This window comes from Schistocerca piceifrons, chromosome 2 (genome assembly GCF_021461385.2).
Source record: "Schistocerca piceifrons isolate TAMUIC-IGC-003096 chromosome 2, iqSchPice1.1, whole genome shotgun sequence".
NCBI classification, from domain to species: Eukaryota; Metazoa; Arthropoda; class Insecta; order Orthoptera; family Acrididae; genus Schistocerca; species Schistocerca piceifrons.
The window spans coordinates 309,450,958-309,474,839 of record NC_060139.1 but is presented as its reverse complement, the minus strand read 5'-3'; the positions used below and the strand labels follow the sequence as shown (position 1 = coordinate 309,474,839).

General features: G+C 38.6%; 1 protein-coding gene across 2 annotated transcripts in view; it reads right to left on the bottom strand.

Moving 5' to 3' along the window:
• Positions 1 to 23,882, bottom strand: part of LOC124777150 (beta-catenin-like protein 1) — a 102,326-nt gene that overhangs the window by 12,284 nt on the left and 66,160 nt on the right. For both annotated transcript variants that reach the window (XM_047252450.1, XM_047252452.1), the window contains exons 7-9: positions 14,025 to 14,173; positions 8,575 to 8,756; positions 5,475 to 5,653 (exon numbers count right to left, since the gene is read on the bottom strand). In XM_047252450.1, coding sequence (XP_047108406.1) covers positions 5,475 to 5,653; positions 8,575 to 8,756; positions 14,025 to 14,173 — 510 coding nt within the window. The remainder of the gene's footprint in view (positions 1 to 5,474; positions 5,654 to 8,574; positions 8,757 to 14,024; positions 14,174 to 23,882) is intronic.

The window sequence follows — 23,882 nt, the reverse complement described above, 5'->3', positions numbered from 1 at the left end:
ACAAGAATAATATACAGCAGAATGGAAAAGAATATCAAAGAGCTGCTAGATGACATTCAGTTTGGCTTTTAGGGAAGTGAAGGCACCAGACGTGTTGTTCTGACGTTGCACCTATTCTGATAATGGAAGCAAGGCTTAAGAAAAATCAAGTCACGTTAACTGGATTTGTCGACCCTGAAAAGTGTCCAGTAATGTAAAATGGCATAAGATATTCGAAAGCCTGTGAAAAACTGGATTAAGCTATATGGAAATATGGATCACACACATTATTCACAAGGACCAAATGGGAGAGAAATACCAAGAATGAAGTGGTAGGGTAAGAAAGGGCATAAGACAAGGATGCAGCCTCTCTCTCCTAACATTCAATTTGTACATCGAAGAAGCAATGACAGAAATAAAAGAAAGGTTCAAAAAGGTAATTAAAATTCAGGTGAAAGGATAACAGTGATAAGATTCACTGATGACATTTTATCAAAATGGCTGTCTACAAAGCAAAGTAAGGGAATAACATATACCAGACAAAGCGAGGACATGAAAAATTACAATAGTACATGCAAATTGGGCATTCCAGGCCATAAAAATTCAAACATCAAACAGAGGCCTTAATTAGTGGAACAAAATTTCTGAGAATGTACATTTTAAGCACAGCACTATACAGTAGTGAATCATGGACTGAGGGGACAATGGGAAAGAACAGAATCAAAGTGTTTGAGATGTGGTACTATAAAACAATGTTGAAAATTAGATGGACTGATACGATCAGAAATGAGGCGCTTTTCTGCAGATTCGAGAAAAAGAAACATATGTTCAACATTGACAAGAAGACAGGACAAGGACATACGTTACAACATCATCAGATAATTTTCATAACACTAGAAGGAGCTGCAAGGGTAAAAACAGCAGAGGAAGACAGAGATCAGAATACATTCAATAAACAAATAAGTCATTAGGTCCATATGTAGTCCCAATTTCGTTTTTCAAAGAGTACTTTAAGGCAATGGCCCGTTACTTAGCTTGTATTTATTATGAAGCTCTAGCCCAGTGCAAATTCCCAAGCAAGTTTCCAGTCTCTCCTGTGTATAAGAAGGGCAAACTAATGGACCCGCAAAATTACAGGCCAATACTCCTTACATCAGTTTGCAGAGAACCTTTATGTCCATGAATCAGCATGGTTTTACAAAGCATCATTTGTGCGAAATTTGAGTTTGCCCTTTTCTCATAATATACTGTGAACTACAGATGAAGGACAACACACAGATCCCACATTTCTAGATTTTTGGAAAGCATTTGATACACTGCCCCACTGCAGGCAGTTAGAGAAGGTACGGGCATACGGAACAGGTTCACAAATATGCAAGTAGCTCGAAGACTTACTAAGTTACAAAACACAGTATGTTGTCCTCAATGCCGGATGTTCATCAGAGACAAAGGTATCATCAGGAGCGCCCCAGGGAAATGTGATAGAACCACTGTTATTCTCTGTATACATAAATGACTTAGTGGACAAGGTGGGTAGCGGTGTATGGTTGTTTGCTGATGATGCTGTGGTGAATGGTAAGGTGTCAAAATTGAGTGATTACAGAAGGATACAACATGACAGACAAAATTTCTATTTAGTGTGATGAATGACAGCTAGCTTTAAATGTGGAAAAAATGTAAGTTAATGTGGATGAGTAGGAAAAACAAACCCATAATTTTGGGATACAGCATTAGTAGTGCCCTGCTTGACACAAACACATTGTTTAAATATCCGGGCTTAATGCGGCAAAGCAATATGAAATGGAACATGCGTGTGATGATTATTGTATGGGAGGCAAATGGTCTACTTCGGTTTATTGGGATAATTCTAGGAAAGTGTGGTTCACCTGTAAAGGAGACCGCATAAATGTGGAACCTATTCTTGAGTACTGCTCAAGTGTTTGGGATCTATTCCAGGTCAGATTAAAGGAAGACACCCAAGCAAATCAGAGGTGGGCTGCCAGATTTGTTACTGTTAGATTCGAACAACACAGAAGTGTTACAGAGATGCTTCGAGAATTCAAATGGGAATCCCTGGAAAGAAGGCGATATTCTTTTCGAGGAACACTATTGAGAAAATTTAGACAACCAGCACTTGAAGCTGACTGAAGAATGATTCTGTTGCCTCTAACATACCACAAAGATAAGGTACGAGAAATGACGGCTCTTAAGGGGGCATATAGACAGTCGTTTTTCCCTTGTTCTATTTGCGATAGGAACAGGAAAGGAAATGACTAATAGTGGTACAGGGTACCCTCTGCGATGTGCCATAAAGTGGATTGTGGAGTAACGATGTAGATGTAGATGTAGAAATAACCGAGGATATAGGGTGGTTGCTATACTGAGGTGAAGAAATTAGCACAACACGAGAATTTGTGGCGGGCTGCATCAAACCAGTCAGATGACAGATGACTTAAAAATAAATAAATACATAAACATGTATTCAATGTATTAGCATAGGCTGATCAAATTTACTTCTCCTCAGAGATTGGCAGTACCAATATTGTTGACCAAGGAGTCAAAAGCCTTCTCAAATTCGGACTTTATAGTTCTACTCACTGAAATTTGGAAGGCAGGAGACAAGGTACTGTCAGAAGTAAAGCTGTTAGGACAGGTCGTGAGTCATGCTTGGGTAGCTCAGTCGGTAGAGCACTTGCCCTCGAAAGGCAGGTCTCGAGTTCGAGTCTTGGTCCAGCACACAGTTTTAATCTGTCAGGAAGTTTCATAACCTGTTCAGTGCTTTTAAGTAGTCCATTATGCTGCATCCAATTCTAAAGCTGGCTTGATACTTCCTATTTTTAAAATTCACATTTTTCTCTCCACAGTTGGTAATAATTTTAGTTACTACTGTATATATTATGAATACGAAGCTGATAGGTTTGTAGTTATCTGTCTTGTTTATCTCCTGACATGTGAATGAGAATAATTACAACAATGTTCCAGTTTCCTGGCATTATCATCTTTCTTAAATATCCTGTATATAATTTTGCAAGTTCCTTTTGCATAACTTTTCTGTCAGATTTAATTATGTACACTGAAACATCACCATCTCACATGTACAGAACAGATAAACATAAATATGAAGTGTGATCAAAAAGTAAAGGGAATTTTTGTTTTTCTTAAAGAATCTTCATTTACTCATCAACAACAACTTCGTCCCCTTCAAAGTAATATTCCTCAGATATAATAGACTTGTGCCAGTACTTTTTCCACACTTGTAAGCACTCCTGGAACTCATTTTTTGTTATGGTGTCCAGCTTCTTTGGTGATTCTGTTTTTATCTCATCAATGATGGCAAAACGACGTCCTTTCACAATTCTCTTCAGCCTCAGGAACAGAGAGAAATCACAGAGGGCATGTCCAGTGAATACAGTGGCTGAGCCAACATAACGTTTTTGCATATTTTTGTTTTTGCCAAAAAATTACAAACAAGCACTGAGGTGTGAGTGGGAGCATTATCATGAAGCTATTTCCACAAGTGGTTTTGCCACAATGCTGGCTGTTTTCTTCGGATTCCTTCAAACAGCTGCCACATAACTTTAAGGTAGTATTCATTATTGACTGTACAACCATGAAGCAGGAATTCATGAGGCACTATACCATTTTAATTGAAGAAAACAGTGAGAAGAACCTTCAAATGATTGAATTTGTCAAATTCTTTTTGGTCTTGGCTCTTCAGGCAGTTTCCATTGGGACAATTGGGCCTTGGTTTCGACATCATTACCCATATGCTCATGTTTTGTCACATGTTAAACCTTCTCTAGAAGTTCTGGATCACTGTCAACTTCATTCAGCAACCCCTGAGCAATATACACGTGGCGTCGTTTTTGGTCAAAATTCAACAAGTTCAGAACAAACTTTCTTGCTACACATTTCATGTCTAAAACATCCAAAACAATTACTTGAAATGAGCCAAAGGGTATGTCGTCATCTTAGCAACCTCTCCGATGGTGATTTGGCGAATTTCCAGAACCATTTTCTTTACTTCTTCCACAATGTCATCAGTATTTTATGTACTAGGGCATTCAGTGTGGTCGTCATCTTCAATATCTTCTTGACCCTGTTTGAAACGTTTATACCACTCATAAACTCTTTTCTTACTCATAGTATGTTTGCCAAAAGCCACAGGCAACATTCTGAATGCAGATCTGCACTTTATTACATTTTTCGAGTAAAATTTAATGCATATTCTTCTATCCATCTTACTCAAAAGTAAAAATTTGCTGAGTACTCGAAAACATGCCTAACCTTTTGAGTGTCAACACTAAACTAAATATTCAAAACAGCTGAAAATGTAAATATACATCAGGAGCATGTACACCAAAAGATGAAAAAAACTGAAAATCAGATGTATAAGGTCTACAAAATTAAAACATTCCTGTTACTTTTTGATCACATCTCATAAGTGAAAATGTTCTCATTCATCTGGTTTTCATCTATTTTTGCTACGTGTCCATAAAATTTCAACTGTCATTTCTGCATTGTGTACAAGATCTATTTGGTCTACTTGTAGAACTCCTCATTTTTCCATTCGTCTAAGTTTTACAGTAGTCTTCTGGCACCCCAGAATTTCCGAGATACTTCCTTTCCTTCTTTTCAAATCCTTTCAATTGTCTTTTCATTTAAAATAAGATGCTTCGAAGCAAAGTACCTCTGGTTTTAAAGCTGAATTATAGTGCCTGATTTTGGCCTTGTAGGATATTGCTCACTTTCTACCTGTTCTGTGTTAGTTTGTAAGCAAAGTCCAATTTTCTGGCTCTTCCTTTGACAGCCTCTTTATCCAGTCCACTGGATTGACTCCGTTCTCCTTGGTCTGTCCTGTTAATCTTCCCATGTTTTACATTCAAGTATTTCTTCCCATGATGTCTCCTGTGTTCCATATATTCTGTCTTTTCACATGAGCCTCTCAGACCTGTTTTCCAGCAATTTCATGCAAGATCTCCAGCATTCTTTGCACATCCTTCTTGTTTTCAGGCTGAAAGGGCAAGGTCATTGGCAAAAGCTAATCACTTATTTTCCATGTTGTTTCCTTTTTCCCAAGGGGTATTTCACTTAGTCCTTCCAACTTCAGCACTTTTTCCTAGGGTTTCATTATTTTCTACAGGACAGTATTGAGGGCAATTGGGGATAATTCATCTCCCTGCCTGTCCCCAGTCTGTATTTCAAAGAGATCACAGATTTCTGCAAAAAGTGTAACTTGCTGTCAGAGTTTGTTTTCCTACCTGTATGTAACTCTAATTTCATTTTAGATGTCATCTTTCTGATACAAATATATTCTTTCAAACACTGATGATAAATCTTGTATATAGAGTAGGAGTAGGAGTAGAAGTAGTAGTAGTAGTAGTAGTAGTAGCAATGTTGTTGTTGTTGTTACAGACAACATATCAAGTAAAATTAAAGAAACTTTTAACCTATTTCATTATAAAGTTGATGAGAATTTGTATTTCATTCCATACCTTTCGCTCGCGGTCTAGCTCTGCATCCACCTGCTCAACCTTCTCCAGATATTTAAAATGCAGTTCTAAAAGTCGATCGACTTTTTCATGATCATTCTCCGTAAACTTATTTAATAATCTTTGGCGCTGTGGTCCCCGACAGTTGCGCAGCATACTTGCAATAATTGAGACCACGTGTTCTGTTGGAAGTAAGAAATAATATTTTTAACCTCAAATACACCATATTAAATAACTACAAATTTGGTTTTTCATAATTACCAGTGCAACTCCACTTTATATATAAAATTAAATAATTTCAAATATCCCCAGCTAATGCCCCCCATTTACAGTTAATTACTCTCTGTGATAAGCTACATATGATTGCAGATAACATTTAGAGGCTATATAAGAGCAAAGCCTGGCACACACATTGTATTAATATCATTGAAATTTTGTCTTTGTTACGTTGATACATTCTGGAAATAATGTAAGTCAAGTTCAACTTATCTGCAAAATAGTTTAAATCGTTCTACTTTCTAATTTTTATTTTGTGAGTATTTTATTTAACTGGATACACTGGAATAAGGTGCTGTGGTAAAATTCTTTGTCACAGCTGGATTACGGAAACCAAGAACTCAGGAGTATGCTCCGTCACTGTCAACAAAAAGGTGGCAGAAATCAAGGATGATCATACTTCACTTCAAGATAATTCCTCTGAAAGACGCCTCAAAACTGCAACCACATAATGAAAAAAATCAATATAGTGTATAACATGTTGTTGGACAATTACTGGTTGCAGATGTATGAAATAGCTAATACCGTATGCACACAAGAAGCAAGAATAAAGTATTTTTTCATTTTAATTAACTAGGAGAAAATTCGCTGCAAGACATGTGATGCATTAGTTGACTTCTGATGAGTAGCAAATACAGAAATAATCTTCTCAGCCAATGCATGGATTATTTAAACATGTCAAGTCAACTAATGTCATGTTGCAATTTGTCACTGCAGAATATAACTGCAATTAAAGATCCCGTGTGGTAGTCACTGGAGAGAGAGAGAGAGAGAGAGAGAGAGAGAGAGAGAGAGAGAGAGAGAGGGGGGGGGGGGGGGAGCAAGTAAAAAACAGAAAGGTTGTGGCCACTCGATTTTGGGCTGCAGAAGGTATTTTTCCTTCTTAAACTCCAAGCAATGGGTAAAACAATTAGTAGCCGCTGGACCAGTGAGATGAAAATTTAAGCGAAAAAGGCTAGATTGCAGAAAGAAAAATAAAATAGACAAATCTGGACAACACACCTGCCTACAAAGGTGTTCTGGTGTATGAAAGACAAGTAATTCATAGAATGTACTATAAGAGTACCCATCCTGTTCACCAAATTTGTCATCTTCTAGACTTTCACCGAAGTCTGGGTTGGAAAAAATCGAGTGTTCAATCCAGTGTTTTGTATCTGTACAGACATGACAATGCCACAAAATCATGACTGTCGGCACAAAATGGCCAATGGTGGCCCGAATACAAACCTGGGGAGCTGAAACAGGAAAGAGGGAAAGAAACTGGATATGTGAATCAATCTCCAGGAGAGCAGAGCATCCCAACATCACATAGAGATGAACATGAAGTAAACAAAATGCCATCAGTGTGAGTGACAGAGTAAACTAAGCACATGGAAAACGGAGCATGGCGCAAGGTAAAGGCCACATCTGAGGTAGTTGATGTCTCATAAGAGCTACTTGATCAGGCCTAATGAGGCCAGCAGGTGATCACCTGGGAGAGTGGTTTTGCCCATACAATGCCTTGTATACACTCTAAGTGACAGTGTTCTGTACTGTTTGGCTGCAATATCCATGCCAGCTCATCTGCATCCATCTCAGTATCTGCTGGTGGGGATACTAAATAAAGGTTACGGCAACTGAGCATGGGTAGTTCAAAAAGTTTCCAGAACTACACATTATGTATAGAATCTACTCACTGGGAACATTAGCCCCAGTGCACAAAGAACTGACGTACAGGAGAAACAGACCAAAAAATAAACGCATCTGTTTACCTAAACAAAGCTCTTTCATAGCCAGATCAAGAAAAATATCCTTGTCCTCCTAGATTGCTTTTATGGAAACAAATAAATACTTTCACGTGCTTCAATTTTGCTACATTATGTATGAAGAGTGTATGTGAGATAAGAACTGGGGGATGAATCAAATCACAGAGCACAGACAATATAACTGTGCGTTTGCATGTGTGTTCTGTATTAATTAATTCTGAAGGAGGACATTGTCTGAAAGCTCAGTAAGGTTTTGTTCATGTGCCTGTTGATTGTTCAAAGGCCCAATTACATGGAAACTGTCTACATTTACTCCTTCCATTATTTGTTTTTAGAAACTGTAGTATAAGCTGGAATAAATATAATGTTCATAAAACAACAACAAGCACTATCACTTTTTAAAAATGAAAAAACTTAATAAGAAGCATTAATACAAACTTTGAAAGTTTCATGTTCAACCTAAATTTTGGAGATATCCATAATAATTTTGATCCAATACAACAAGAATGACAACAGCTATGAGATATGTGAATGTATACTTTCCTGGCATATACTGCTGACAAAAGTTTGTTGGGCTTCCATTTGAGCGGAAGAACTGAAATTCTGCAATGTATCAATGAGTGTCGCTATTATCATCTTCTGGCAAAGATAAAGAGGATGATGAGTGACATTCATTGAAACATCAAGTATTTCACAGCAGCCACCCAGATGGAAGCCCAAGAACATTTCGTCAATTATGAGACATATAAATACTGAACTATGATTCTGTAAACATAACAAATTATGAAAAAGAAATGCATTATTAATTTGGTTGGAATTAATCAACTTTATTTTACTGAGCAACAGAACAAAATGGTGTTTTAAAAGGCATTAACAAAAATATCAATTTACTTTGTATTAATCTGATAAGTATGATGAGAATGTAATAATAATTTGTTACCCATAGCAAGCAAGCTTTAGTCTTCTGAAGTATAAATAATCAATACCTTACACAGAAATGGAAAACAACCTAAATATTAAATGCCAGGAAACATTGTGTGGAAAAGCAAGTTTTAGCAATTTCAAATGAATGGAAACTTTACCTTCATGTTCTTCAGTGGTCAGTATACGCTTGCGATTTTTCTTTGGAGTTTTCATAAATAATGGAAAGATTGTTCGGAGTCCAAGGATATCTACAAATTTATTACAATTTTCTTTTCCATCTGGTCCAGACATGGCATGATCAAGTACTTTCAGCGAGCCATTTCGAGACAGTTTCTTTTCCCTGAAATGTATGTTTCCAGTAAGAAAATGCAAAACACACACACACACACACACACAAGAAATTCAGCTAAGTTTTGCTATGTACTGAAAACACATTATATCCCAAACCAATGAGTTCATCATGTTGTCTAAGCTGACAAGTGCTTTCCAATAAGTTTGGAGATTACAACAGCCTTAACTGACTTCAAGGAAGCAGAAGAGCACGGCCTCCAAAAAAAGTGTTTTGTATGTCTATTACTTGTATATGAAAAGAACTATAACAGTTAAAGAATTTAACATATACAAATATTTTAATGGTATGAAGTAACTCACTAGATGGTAAATCATAAAAAGAGAAACATACACCATTCATTCACAATGCCAGAATAGCATTCTGGTCTGAGCTGCTGGAGTTTGTGATCATGAGTGTGTGAGGTGTGCTTGCTTGTGTGACTGAATGATGTGTGGTTCTCTCTTTCTGACAAAGGGTGAGGCTGAAAGCTTATGTGTAAGCCTTTTTTAATTGTACCTGTCTGCAACTCAGCCATGTTATCCTTACCACAAACATGAATCTATCTTTTCCTACATTGTTGACATTCCTACCTGGAGATTCCATTCTTTCATGAGTTGGTAACAATTTTATGACTATTACAAAATATTTACACACTGACTGCGTGTCACACTGCTCAGCTAGTATCCACATTAGAAATATACACCAATAAATACCCATCAGCTGGCATCTATAGTGTGTTGCAGGAGAAATGGTCAATTTTCAGGGGTATAATAGGAATGGTCATTTGAAGCAAAAAGGTAAATTTGGATATAGGCCCTAGTCCGAATGGTTTCTGAGACAGAACACACTTAATGCACGTTCTTATTTATTTTCAGTATTGTTCCATACACTGTCCGGTTTACACATGTGCACCAATTATTAAATATTAAACATGCATTTTACAAAGTATCAACTGAAAAACACATATTTTTTAAACGAATGTTTAAAAGTACTATCATTCACATCACATTACAGTTGTAGTACAGTTCACAATAAATGTTCAAATATTCTGTCGTCAGCTTCAGTTCATTTTTGCGTTCTTGGGAGAAAATGTTGTGTTGCTTGTCTGAGTGCCTCTGTACATTCCCTAATGGGTGCAGCAACATCCATAATGTAACCAGATAGTTCCTCTCATGTATTCACCGCTCATTTGTACACCTCAGATTTCTTTCAACCCCATAAACAGAAATCTAACGGATGCAGGTCTGTTGATCGTTATGGCCAGTCAACTGTACTATCATGGCCAATCCAGAAATTTAGATAAATGCAATTGAAATATTCCCTCACACATCTGGTAAAATGTGGACGGACTCCATCATCCTGGAAGTATGATGCAGTCCGTGTGGCACATTATGACCTCAAAAAAAAAAAAAAAAAATGCAAGTAATTATGGCCCATCATTAAATCTTCTCAAACAACTGGACCTATTAATATATTATCGATCAAGCTTCACCAAACATATATTGAAACACAAAGTTCGAAATTGGTTTCACTATAGCTTGTGAATTTTCCTGTGATCACATGGTTATTACATGTGATGTTGATTCCATTTTGTGTGTGTAAATGTGGCTTCACTAGTGAATGGTATTAATGGAAGCAAATGATGTATGGTCATTTAACCAGTGACAAAATTGAAGTTGTATGGGATTGTTGCCAATGCAAATATTATGGACACCCCTTATCTGAAATGTGTACAAGTTTTGCACACACAATGTTTGCCATACACACCTTCTTGGGACATTGATACATACAGAAAGTTGCCGTGTGCTGGTAGAAGAACTACGCTGTACCATTTCAACAACATATGGCTGTTCCTGCACAGTTTGGTGAAATAACATTCAGAAGAAAAATGCGAAGAATACCTATTTCACGCAATGTGCTAAATACTCTGACAAACACTCTACAATCAGGAATTACACAAGTTGGAAAGCACTAACACTATTCTTCAACAACAGCAAAAGCACTAACATCAAAGAAGCCATTAACGTACACCTTATCAGCATATTCTTCATTGGCGTACATGTGCAGCATTTTAGTTAGCACGTGTAAAAACAAAATGAACAAATCCTTCTCTAGCTGATACATTCCCAATCCCTCACACTACTTTGCTCACAACATACCATGGACAACAGCATATTCAACAGGCTAGTTTAATGGCATAAAGAAATCCTGAGCAACGAGGCTGAAAGCAACACAGCAGGGTGGGCTAGAAGAAATGTCAACGAGGTTGGCTGAGTAACACACACACATGCATGCCACTAGCCCATAAACAATGTACATACATTAAATATGTTCTATCTTGAAACTATTCGGTACAGGGCATATATCCGTATGAAGTTTTTTTTGTTGATCATTCCTGGCATATCCCTGAATATTGGCTGTTCCAGCTGGGACCACCAGCATATGGAAGTTGATGGGTGTTTATTAATGAATCTTCTCCCATACAATCCAACACCATCTCCTCAAATTCTACTGTGTGAACAATTCTTTGTCAACAACCCTGGCCACCAGCTCTCTCTGACTTGAAAGTCAGTTTCTCATAAATTTTTATCCATGGAGATAAATTTCTCCAAATTATGACAACATGTTACAAAAATTTTCTCTCTGTTTTCATTCAGCTATTCAAACACTACAACCTGCTGTATCCGTACATGCTATGTATATCTACAGTGCTCTGGATCTCATGGAGGAACAGAGTAAGCTGAGTTTTGCAAGACCCCTCTCTGCAGAATCTATGTTGATTTTTACAAAAGAGACTTTTGGTCTCCAAAATGTTGTAATACATGAGCATAAAACAGGTTTCATAATTCTATAACAGATTGATCCCAACAATACAGGCCTATAAATACATGCATCTGTCCTATGACACTTTTTGAAAACGGAAACGACTTGCACTTTTTCCACTCACTAGATATCCTTTGTTGCTCCAGTGGCCTACAAAAAACTGCTGCCAGAAGGAGAGCAGGTTCCTGTGATGAGTAAATCTGCATCATTAACAAGTCATGAACTTTTAACACTAAAACTCCACCAGGGATATATCACAGATGATTGTGTATTGTTAGGGGCAGGCTGCTAGATGCTTTACTGGTACGTTCAAACAACATGTAAATATTATGGAGATGTTTCAGGAACTTAAATGGAGGGAAGGTGAAATTCTTTCTGACGAACATTATTGAGAAAACTTAACAAACCAGCATTTGAAGCTGATTGCAGAAAGTTTCTACTTCCGCCAACATACATTCCACATAAGACCCACAAACATAAGGTATGAGAAATTGGGGCAACATATTTTTTCCCCATTCTATTTTTGAGTGCAACAGGAAAGGAAACAACTAGTAGTGGCACAAGGTACCCTCCACCACACACTGTACAGTGGCTTTCAGAGTACATATGTAGATGCAGATGTAGAAGTAAATGTGACTGAAAATTTTCTCTATAAAAATCAACGTAGAACCTGCAAACAGAGATCTAGCAAAACTCAGCTCGTTCTGTTACTTCACAAGACCCACAGTGTTCTTCAACATCTAGAACGTATTTTGTCACTTTCCAGCACTGCCATTAAGAAAAAATGAGCTTCCCAAATATCAGACCAGATTTGTGACTGGATTCAAGACTTCCTTACAGACAGAACTGAACACGTCACTCTTAATGGAACAAAATCGACTGATGTAAAGGTAATATTGGGTGTGCCCCAAGGAAGTGTGATATGACCATTACTGTTTACATCGTACATAAATGATTTAGTAGACTGCTTGGAAGCTCTATCAGGTTGTTCACAGATGATGCGGTTGTCTGTAAGATGGAAGCAATGCCAGAAGACAGTGCAATTTACAGGAGGACCTACAGAGGATCGATGAATGGTGCAGGGACTGGCAGTTGACACTGAACGTAAATAATTGTAACATAGTGCCCACACATAGGAAAAGAAATCCACTACTGAACAACTACACTATGACAAATTGCTGGAAACTGCAACTACTGTAAAATATCTAGGAGTATCTATCCAAAGTGACTTTAAGTAGAATGACCACATAAATCAAATAGCACACAAAACAGATACCAGACTCAGTTTCATAAGAAGAATCTTAAGAAACTGTACTTCATATACTAAAGAAGTGCTTGTAAGGTACTTTTCTGACCAACTCCCGAGTATTGTTTATCAATCTGGGACTGTTACCAGGTAGGACTGGTAGACATAAAGAAACTCCAATAAAAAGCAGCATGTTTCATCATGGGATTGTTTAGTCGAGAGCATTACAGAAGTGCCCAACAAACCCCAGATTAGAGGCATCATGCATCACAGAGAGGTTTACTATTGAAATTTTGAGAGAGTACTTTCCAGCAGCAAAACAACATATCACTTCTTCCCACACACGTCCCACAAAATGACCACAACGAAAAAATTTGGGAATTAGAGCTAATAATGAGGCTTACAGATAATCATTCTTTCCACACGCCATTCGCAAATGAAAAATGGATCAGTTAGTAGTACCACAGTATCCTCTGCCACATGCCGTCTGGTGGCTTGTGGAGTATTGATGTAGATGTAGAATTGTACATAGTTTACAACATGTGCATTACACACATTGCTTACTTGGACAACATACAGCATGAAATATTCATTTCAAACCATTTGTTCTTCATCTCTGAATACTCCGTTTGGAACCCTCTACTGTTTTCATTATTTTGACCATATAGGTTTGGCTCATCCTGTCAGTGGCACTACACAGTGAAGGACACTATTTGCAAGGTACACAAGAACAGTCCACAATACAAATTGCAGAGATCGCCCAGAAAGCGAGAGGAAGATGGTGTTATTATTAAAAGAAATGACATTATTTCCATACAGGTTGCATATTTGCATAAAAAATGTATATTTACTCGACTGGTAGTCAATTTTAGCTGTACAGTCATCTTTTAATGGACATTTCCATGAATAGTTGGAAGTGTCCTCCTTAATATGGCTTCTACTCTAAATTGACCAAGAGTGATTTGTGTAAATACTGTTCTATTCAAATATACAATCTCAGCAGGAATAATATCATCTTTCAAGACTTCTCAAACACTGTGGAATGAATCTGCAAAAAAAAATTTTTTTGCATTGGCATCTGCTGTCTTTTTCTCCCTGAGATCAATTTTTCTTGTAATAGTATGTATGTGTGAAATGCATACAAAAGCAAGCTTATACCAAATAAAACATGTGTATAATTCATTTATTTTTAAAGAAAAGGTACTCACCTCAGCATAAGATTCATAAGCTGCAAGCCTTCTCCACGTAGGAAACGTTCTCTGTTTGGTGCATACATCAGGCTCGAACAAAGGCAGTTAAATAAATTCTCCATCATTTCATGTTCTTCATTTGAAGTTGGATCATGCCTTTTGTAAAACTAAACACAAACAGAAAAATAGGGATCAAAACTATTCAATTCTGATAAGATGATGATTTTTTTAATTAATTAAAACATTGATAGAGATACACTGATAATGTTGCTAAACTTTTCCTATTTAATATCAAATTTCAGTTTCATAATAGTCTGATCAAATGGAGATATTTGCTATACTTCACAGTATCATTATGTACCATTTTTATTTTGACATTTTTGTAGTGATGTTGGTTTTTGTATGTTTTTAGCTCTTCCTCCACCCCTCAATCCAGTTCAATCAGTATATTATAAACATGATTTGCATACAATCATAATCAGAAATTTGTGAGGGACTTCCAGTTTCATCTGAATTCATTGAATTAACTGACTACTTAGTCATCAACATAACTTAAGCTTAAATGACAATTCATTTGATTGATACGACAAATTATAATCTGATGTAGAGCTTGCCTGATGCCATGGGAATGAAATAACTAGCCACAAGAATAAGCGCAGCAGCCTAAGCTGAAGAGGGGCACTGGGCGTTTGGTGGTGACAATCCTGACACAATACCTACAGGCGTAGCAAGCCGATGGTTTGACATTCAATGATGTGCTTACACTTCCAATATGGTGCTGTACTGTTTTTCGTCTATGGTGAAGGAGGCTACACTGAGACAAGATATTTCAGTTCACTGATCTCGTTATTCTTTTTGTACTGACCAATAAAAACAAACATTGTTTGTGCAGATGGATATGTGTGTGTGTGCAAGTGAGTGTATACCTGTCCTTTTTTCCCCCTAAGTCAAGTCTTTCCGCTCCCGGGATTGGAATGAGTCCTTACCCTCTCCCTTAAAACCCACATCCTTTCGTCTTTCCCTCTCCTTCCCCCTTTCCTGATGAGGCAACAGTGGGTTGCGAAAGCTTGAATTTTGTGTGTGTGTTTGTTAGTGTCTCTTTCAACATACCAATGCTTTTGTTTGGTAAGTTACATCATCTTTGTTTTTACAAACATTGTTTTTGATTGTTAGTTATAAAGTTAAAGCCATTTTAACAATACTGCATGAAAAAAGGAAAATACTCAGAAAACACAGTTAGGTATCAGTGTAACTTCGTACATATATAAAACACGAGTGGGTATATAAATGATTAGAGCTGCAATTCTCTGTGACAGGTAGAACGACCATCAGATTATATTAGTGCTGTTACTAGTCCTGCTAGAGTACATAAATAAGGAGGTGGGCAGCATCAGATGTTGAGTGATCTCAGAGAGGACATGGAGATGCTGTGCACTCGTACAAGACAGTGTTATCAACACCTGACAGGAGTCTGAACAGGACCTCATAGTGGGTCTCCATATAGCCACTGGTCAAAGATGACAATATCCAAATTTGTGGGCCTTTATAATGTGACAGTGGCCCAATATTGGACTGCACAGGAACAAGAGGGCAGGGCATACTTGTCATCAATGTTCCAATTGACCACATGTAACGACCACAAGCAAGGATAGCTGTATTGTGCAGTAAGCACATCGTAGCCCCTTCACATCTGAGCCGGTCATCTGAGAACAAATAATGGACTCCCTGTACCATTCTGTGTCATCCTGCATCATTGGTAGGCAACTTGTACCAGCTGGACTAGGGAATTACTGTTCCATGCAAAGGATGCCGTTAACACCACATTACAAACAGCTGCATTTGGCACCGTGCCGTGACTGGGAAGCATGGACTGCTGGTGAGAGGTACTGAATTGTGTTCAGGGATGCATCACAGTTTTCCAACACTGTATGACCAGCGTCAGTGAGTATGGTGACAGCCTGGGGAGAGGCCCCCTTCTTCCAATGTTTCGGAGAGGCACACTGGTGTTAATGCTGGCATCACGGTAAGGGGTTGCATCTTGTATGACTTCAGGCCACAGCTACCAGTGATTGATGGAACTCTGATGGCACAACAGTATGTCACAGAAACCCTGCATCTTCATGTTGCACCTCTCATCCCACATTACCGTGGGCCATTTTTCAACATGACATTGCTCTTTCATACATCGGTTGTGCCAGTATACACTGTAATTATGATGTTGAGTCATTCCTGTGAACAGTAATATCCCCAGATCTGTCCCCAATAGGATATCTGCGGGACTGACTCAGATTTCTACTCTGTTCCAATGCTAGTATGCAAGATATCAAGGACCAGTTACAACAGCTATGGTCCAGCTTGCCTCAGGACAGTACAATGGCTTTATGAAACTACATCTACATTTATACTCTGCAAGCCACCCAACGGTGTGTGGCAGAGGGCACATTATGTGCCACTGTCATTACCTCCTTTTCCTGTTCCAGTCGCATATGCTTTGCGGAAAGAACGACTGCCGGAAAGCCTCAGTGCGCACTCGAATTTCTCTAATTTTACATTCATGATCTCCTCAGGAGGTATAAGTAGGGGGAAGCAATATATTCGATATCTCATCCAGAAACACACCCTCTTGAAACCTGGACAGCAACCTACACCGTGACGCAGAGTGCCTCCCTTGCAGAGTCTGCCACTTGAGTTTGCTAAACATCTCCATTACACTATCACGCTTACCAAATAACCCTGTGACAAAACGCACCGCTCTTCTTTGGATCTTCTCTATCATCTCTGTCATCCCAACCTGGTACAGATCCCACACTGATGAGCAATACTCAAGTATAGGTCGAACGAGTGTCTTGTAAGCCACCTCCTTTGTTGATGGACTACATTTTCCAAGGACTCTCCCAATGAATCTCAACCTGGCACCCCCCTTACCAACAACTAATTTTATATGATCATTCTACTTCAAATCATTCCGTACGCATACTCCCAGATAGTTTACAGAAGTAACTGCTACCAGTGTTTGTTCCACCATCATATAATCATACAATAAAGGATCTTTCTTTCTATGTATTCGCAATACATTACATTTGTCTATGTTAAGGGTCAGTTGCCACTCCCTACACCAAGTACCTACCCGCTGCAGATCTTCCTGCATTTCGCTGCAATTTTCTAATGCTGTAACTTCTCTGTATACTACAGAATCATCTGCAAAAAGCTGCTCTTCCCAATTGAATCAGTGCATGCAGTCAGGCCAGAGGTGGTGAAGATCATAGTGATAAGTAGCTTCATACTACCAAATTCTTTGTAAATTTGACTCCCTTTTCTATTCCAGACTGTCAGACAGTGTATATATATATCACCTTGCAAGCATGTACAACAAATGATTATAAGTATATCCACAGGAGTTGTGGATTTGGAGTCTACCTTATTACCGAGTTCAAATTATTGTTGTCTAAAATAAATTATAAGTAGATCTCAACACAGACAAATAAAGAACATCAAATACAAATTTACACAGCCTTAGTAAGCCTTCACACCTATTGTGACAACATTTGTTGTCATTGTATGTCACCAATACTTTTTTGAATGCGAAATTATTTTACTTTATTTTTCAGTCTCAGGTTCCACAAACGACTCCTTAGCAAGTCATCACCAAACACTCTGTTTAAATTGGAAGGAAAAAGAAAAGATAAATCGACTTGCACCAGGCAGTTGAACTCCCGGAAAGAGGACTTATGACCAAAGTATACCACACTAAACTTCATTTTCCTGGTATTTTACAAACTTCTGTAAACAACTAGATGTATCTGAATACACTGCATAATAACTTAAACATGTTAAATAACACCCACCTACAGGCTAGTGGCAAATGGGTCACCAGCAGTTGCAAGTATGCACTATACAGCAAGTGTGAACAACTTTTACATCAAGCAACTGCTAAACAAGTCACACATCTCATCTGTAAGCAAGTGCCACTTAATCTGTTTCTGGTAGACATCTAGCTCACCTACAGTAGTAGTTATGTGGGGTGTTTTTTTCTTTCTTTCTTTCTTTATTTTTTCTTTAAATACAAGAAGCTTTCAATTTCACAAGGGTTTATCTCACAGTTAATTTTATATTGTGAATATTTTAATCTTATTTTTGTGATTTAAAACTTATCAACTATACACTATTTTGTAGTGAAATGTAGATGTCAATGCCAACAATCAAGGGTCGATAGCGTTGCTTTGACAACATTTTTCCACACAATCAACTTATGATTTGGCACCCCCTTTTCCTGCGTACACTTTCAACCATGTCAGTTTTCGCTGCTGTGATATCCACTGCATACAAATCTTGTACTGGCACCCTTCTCAGCTTTGCATCACAGGTTGGGTTTGTGTCACTTGAGCATTAAACTGGCCCTGAGTGTTGATATGTTTACAACGTGGGTGCCCAATCCTGGCCAGTTCAGTTCTGCTCTGTGATGTTACTATGAAATGTTTTTAAGTTTGTATAGTTGTGTACAGATGTTAGTTTGAAACTGTAATTTAGCTTCCTAGTATTTAACTATCCCTCTTTTTGTTTCTTTTTAAACAGATAATGAGCTGCAACAATGCTGAAACCATTTAAAATACCATTAGTGTGATCTTAAGACTGGAAAATACATTCCAAAAGTTTCATCTATGAGATAATCACCGTCTTCTTAGACAGTTGTGGTCTGTGGTCTAAGACAGGGCTTCCCAACCTTTTCAGCTGGCGGACCCCTTCTTCAGCCAAAAATCCATGGCAGACCCCTGGCCAGTCAAGAGCACAGTAACTTAATATTTCAGAGCGAAACCCATGGGAACCGAAAGCCTCTTAATGCAAGTGCCATGTTCCCAATGACCCCCCTCCCCCCATCCCTGAAGTATCATAATCTTTGGTTTAGAGATGAATGAAAAAACTTGAAATTAACGATCCAATTTGAATTCCCACTGTATCCAGACACTTACTAGTGGATTTACTCCCTTTGTTCAACACACTATAGCCTGATTAAAATTACTTGGTAATTGACATTTCACACATTGGAGCTGCCTTCCTCCAAGAGCAATCAGCGTCACATCCAAGCTGTTCGCTGTTGACAAGTTGGCACTTGTGGTCTGTTCACTTCCACTGTTTGGCTACTGTCGTGTAAGGAGCATGCATATTTCGTAACAGTCGTGTTCGTGTGTGTGTGTGTGTGTGTGTGTGTGTGTGTGTGTGTGTGTGGTTTTTCGTGAAATCCGAAGAAAAATGTTCAAATGTATGTAAAGTCTATGGGACTTAACTACTGAGGTCATCAGTCCCTAGTCTTACACACTATTAACCTAAGTTTAACTTCCGCTAAGGACAAACGACACACACACACACACACACACACACACACACACACACACACACACACACCCGAGGGAGGACTCTAACCTCCTGCGGGAGCGGCCGTGCAATCCACGATGACATGGCGCCTGAGACTGCGCGGCCATTCCGCGCGGCTGTGAAGAAAAGAGGCAGACCCATGATTAAGTTGTGACATCTGTTGTGCAATGTGTGGGAATACATTCACCCAGTTTACATGCATTTCCAAAATCTGATTTCGTTAGCCGATGTCCCAGTTCCGCTTTTGGTTGGTCATATAAACACTTCAAAATCGATTCTGGAAATCTGCTTTTATAAAGCCATTTTCCAGTTCAACAATCGATTTTTGTGCCCATGTAAACAGATCAGAAAATCTAGTTATTTTTATGTCTTTGTGTATCTACTGAACGGCAGCTGTCAGTCCATAGCCGGCAGCTAGCAGGCGGCGTTGCAACAGTTGGTAGCTGGCAACTGGCAGGCGGCGTGACAACAGTTTAGCCACAGCTGACAACTTCAACTACTACTTGGACACTATATTGTGGCAGTCAGCCTCGACTGTAAACAAATTAGGAAAACAAACAGACAGACTCTCTTAATCAAAATATCCACAGGTGTACTGCCAGTCTACAGTGTCCAACGGGCACAATATTTCAGCGATCATACATGTTGCCATCATCAGGTGAACTGACGGACTGAGCTCCTGTGAACGTGCTGGTGCGTCCGTCTGTCAGTTCACCTGATGATGGCGACATGTATGATCGCCGAAATATTGTGCCCGTTGGACACTGTAGACCAGCAGTACACCCATGGATATTTTGATTATCAAATACACCAAGAGAAACTCAAGAATCAAACAGACTCTCTTATTTCTATATAAGAAGGCAAAGCATTTCACAGAATGTAAGACTTTTTTCTTAAAGGAAACAATTCTGGCAGAGGTGGTTTACCTTTTACAAGGTGGCACGTGGAAAGTCATCATTTGTTTACACTCGCAGCCAGTTGCCACAATATAGTGTCAGAGTAATAACAAGTAATTGTAATTGAAGTATAGGCAGGCCATATTTTTAACTGAGGGGACGGTATATTATATAAAGAAAAGAAATTAGCTTTGGAGATCATTTTAATTTTCGTAACAAAAATATCAATGCCAACAGTATTCAATTAATAATTATTTTGTAAGTGATAGAAAACAGAAACAAAATTCCTACAGAATTATAGTTCAGGTATTTTTCTTCGTAGATGCTCAGTGAAATGAGCTTCTATGAAGAAAAATGCTTTCTTCTTTACTATAGATGAGTCTGTAGGCATAATAATGGAATCCTCTTGTGATGGTTGAGGGTGCTTCTGCTGACACAATTTTGAAAAGTTAGTTTCAGTTCTTGACAACTGGAGACGGATGTCGGGTTCCGCATCTGGACAGCTTAGGTACTTAGTTTTGTGTGCAGCATAGATCTAGAATCCAGATTCACACATGTATGTTGTGGCAAACCAGAGAAGTACACATTTTTCCTTTTCAACAAGGGGGTAGTATTTCTTGTTATCCAAACGGATCCAAAAGTGTGAGTAACCGTCACTGTCAAAACTTGATTTCAAGGTAGGGTCTGTGGCAATTTCTATCAACAACTCATATTCATTTGGTAATAGAATGTTTGGCTTTTTGAATACAGTGAATGGGTTGACCACCCATTCGTATTTCTGCAACTTCTCGTCTTCAGCTGTTGGGAAATAATGCTCCAACAATGACATCAAGCTTCGGAGATGTTCCAGAATTTGCTGAAACTAATTCTTCCCAAGCGCCAATGTTTTGTTTTTCAAAAACTCCTTGAGAAGAGGAAAACACTCGACCTCCCCCTCCTCGACACTCTCTGCCCAAAAATTGATTTTCCTCTTGAATGCTCGAACATTTTCGATAGCAGTGACCTTTGTTTCACTTTGCCCTTGGAGTGAAATATTCATTTCGTTCATTTTGAAGAAATTATCTGACAAATAGGCAAGTATACACTGCCAATTTTTGTCATTAATAAGGTCTGCTAATTTGGTGTTATGCTATAAAAGGAAAGCTAAGACTTCCAATCTTAATTCGTACAACCAAGAGAGTGCATTCCCACGTGAGAGCCACCTCACTTGTGTGTGGAGAAGCAGGGAAGGATGAAGGCTTCTCATATCTTCACACAGTATTGTGAAAAGTCTTGACTTCAATGGCCTTGATTTTATGTAGTTAATGGACTCATCTAAAACTTTATTGAACGAAACAGGCATTTGTTTCGTAGCTAAAACGTATCTGTGGAGAGCACAATGACTACTACTGCAATTCTTGGCATTTTCTTTAATTTTCGTTATTGCTCTGACTGTAGGACCCGTCATAGCTTTTGCACCATCTGTTCACACATCTATGCAATTAGGCCATGAAACTTCATTAGTCCTTAAAAAATCATCCAACAGACGGAAATTTAAGCACCTGTTGTGTTGGCGGGTAGTGGTCTGCACAATAAGAGGTCCTCCTAAAAACATCCAGAATATTCATAACGGACAAAAGCCAATAAATTCGCTAATCCTGCAACATCAGTGTATTCATCTATCTGCAGAGAAAATGAATTATGTTGGATGCGAGAAACAAGGGTGTCTTTCACATCATTTGACATGTCAACAATGTGTCTCTTGACAGTATTGTTTTATAATGGCACTGAAGATACAAGCTTTACCGCGTTTTCGTCTAGCATGCAAGAAACAATATCATTAACACACGGCTTTGTGAGATTTTCTGCAATGGTATGGGCTTTGCCTGTTTTTGCCACTCGATAACCAACCAAGACAGAAGCTTTTAATGAATTTTCATTAATTGTTTTTGCATGAGTTTTCATGCAATGCTGAGAAGCAGCTGGTTCAGCAGTCTTCCTTTTGAAAAAATCGATTTCTTTAGCCTGTAAATCCGGGTGAGTACCTTCAAAATGGCGGCGCAATTTAACTGGAACCATTGAACTGTTCGGAAGGACTCGGGCACAAATTACACACTGAGCTTTACCCTCCTTTGTCTCCATAAAGCCCATTTTTAAATAGCTTTCGTTGTACTTACGCTTCTTGGTTATTCCACTTCCACAGGATATTGCAACCAATGGAGTTGGTTCTAATGGCTCTGAGCACTATGGGACTTAACTTCTGAGGTCATTAGCCCCTAGAACTTAGAACTACTCAAACCTCACTAACCTAAGGACACCACACACATCCATGCCCGAGGCAGGATTCGAACCTGCGACCGTAGCGGTTGCGCAGTTCCAGACTGTAGCGCCTAGAACCGCTTGGCCGCCCCAGTCACAACCAATGGAGTTCTTGCAGTGTTTTCACATAATAAATCCGCTGTGGAGCTGCTTGTGATTGTTCTTCCTTTGGTCATCGTCCTTCCTCATTCATTTCAACTGGAAACTTCCTTTGTTGTGACGGCGATGGAGAAACTGCACCCTTCTTCAATGATCCTGACGGCAGCCACCGATCCATGTTAGAAGTAATAACTGGTCAAAAATCGACTTATGAAACAGGTAGTGCACTGGCAAAGCAAGTTTAACATTTAATGATGTCTGGGGCCGTATACATGCCAGCGAGCGCTGTGATTGGTCGACAAAGCTCGCTCCTCACATGCGTAAAAGGTTTCAGCGCATCTAGCGCCGTGAGCCAGTGCACAAACGACCCCCGTAGTGTTGGGAAACAGTCGATCAGAGAAGCCGCATTCTCCAGCACTAAACTGTGTATACGTTCTCACTTAGGAGCAAAGGCTGCTTGGGAATACGACCTGAAGTAAAAGTACACGTTTTTCACACAAAAAAAGAAATGGTGATGAATTTGATTTCAAATTTTTATTCAATAATTTTACTCATTATTTTACACGATTTGGTGAAAGGTGGCCGCGGACCCCCTAGAAAGAGCCGGCAGACCCCTAAGGGGTCTGCGGACCACACGCTGGGAAGCCCTGGTCTAAGAAAATGTTTATCACGTAGATGAAATTTTGTATCCACATTTAGATTGTTGGAATGTTAAGCACAACTGTGTGGTTCTAAAACATACAAATCTGTCTACTGGGGGAGAAATAGCTAATATTATCCTACAACAGCATTTTAGCTGAAGCTTATCAAAGATAGACTTAACAATGAAGAAGCTAACATAGCACCATCAGCTTATTTTGCCCTTTTTCGAATGATAAAAGTAATAGTACTTATTATCACATAACAACTCTCTACACAGAAAAATTTTTACTGAGTTGACGGATAATTCTGTACCATTTTTTCATAAGTTTAACAAAGGAAACAGATACACATTACAGAGACTTTAGTCATCAATATATATTCTCCTTCATTATTTAAAAGAGTCTGCCAACTCTGGCATAACTTTTCCATTCTGCGACTGTAGGAATCACATGGTTATGACATGAAGAACTTGCCGAGAAGTGCTTGGAGCGCATTTTCATTTGGAAAGCAAGTTCCTTGAAGATTGTTCAACAGAGAGCGGAAATGCTGAAAATCTAATGGTGAAAGACCA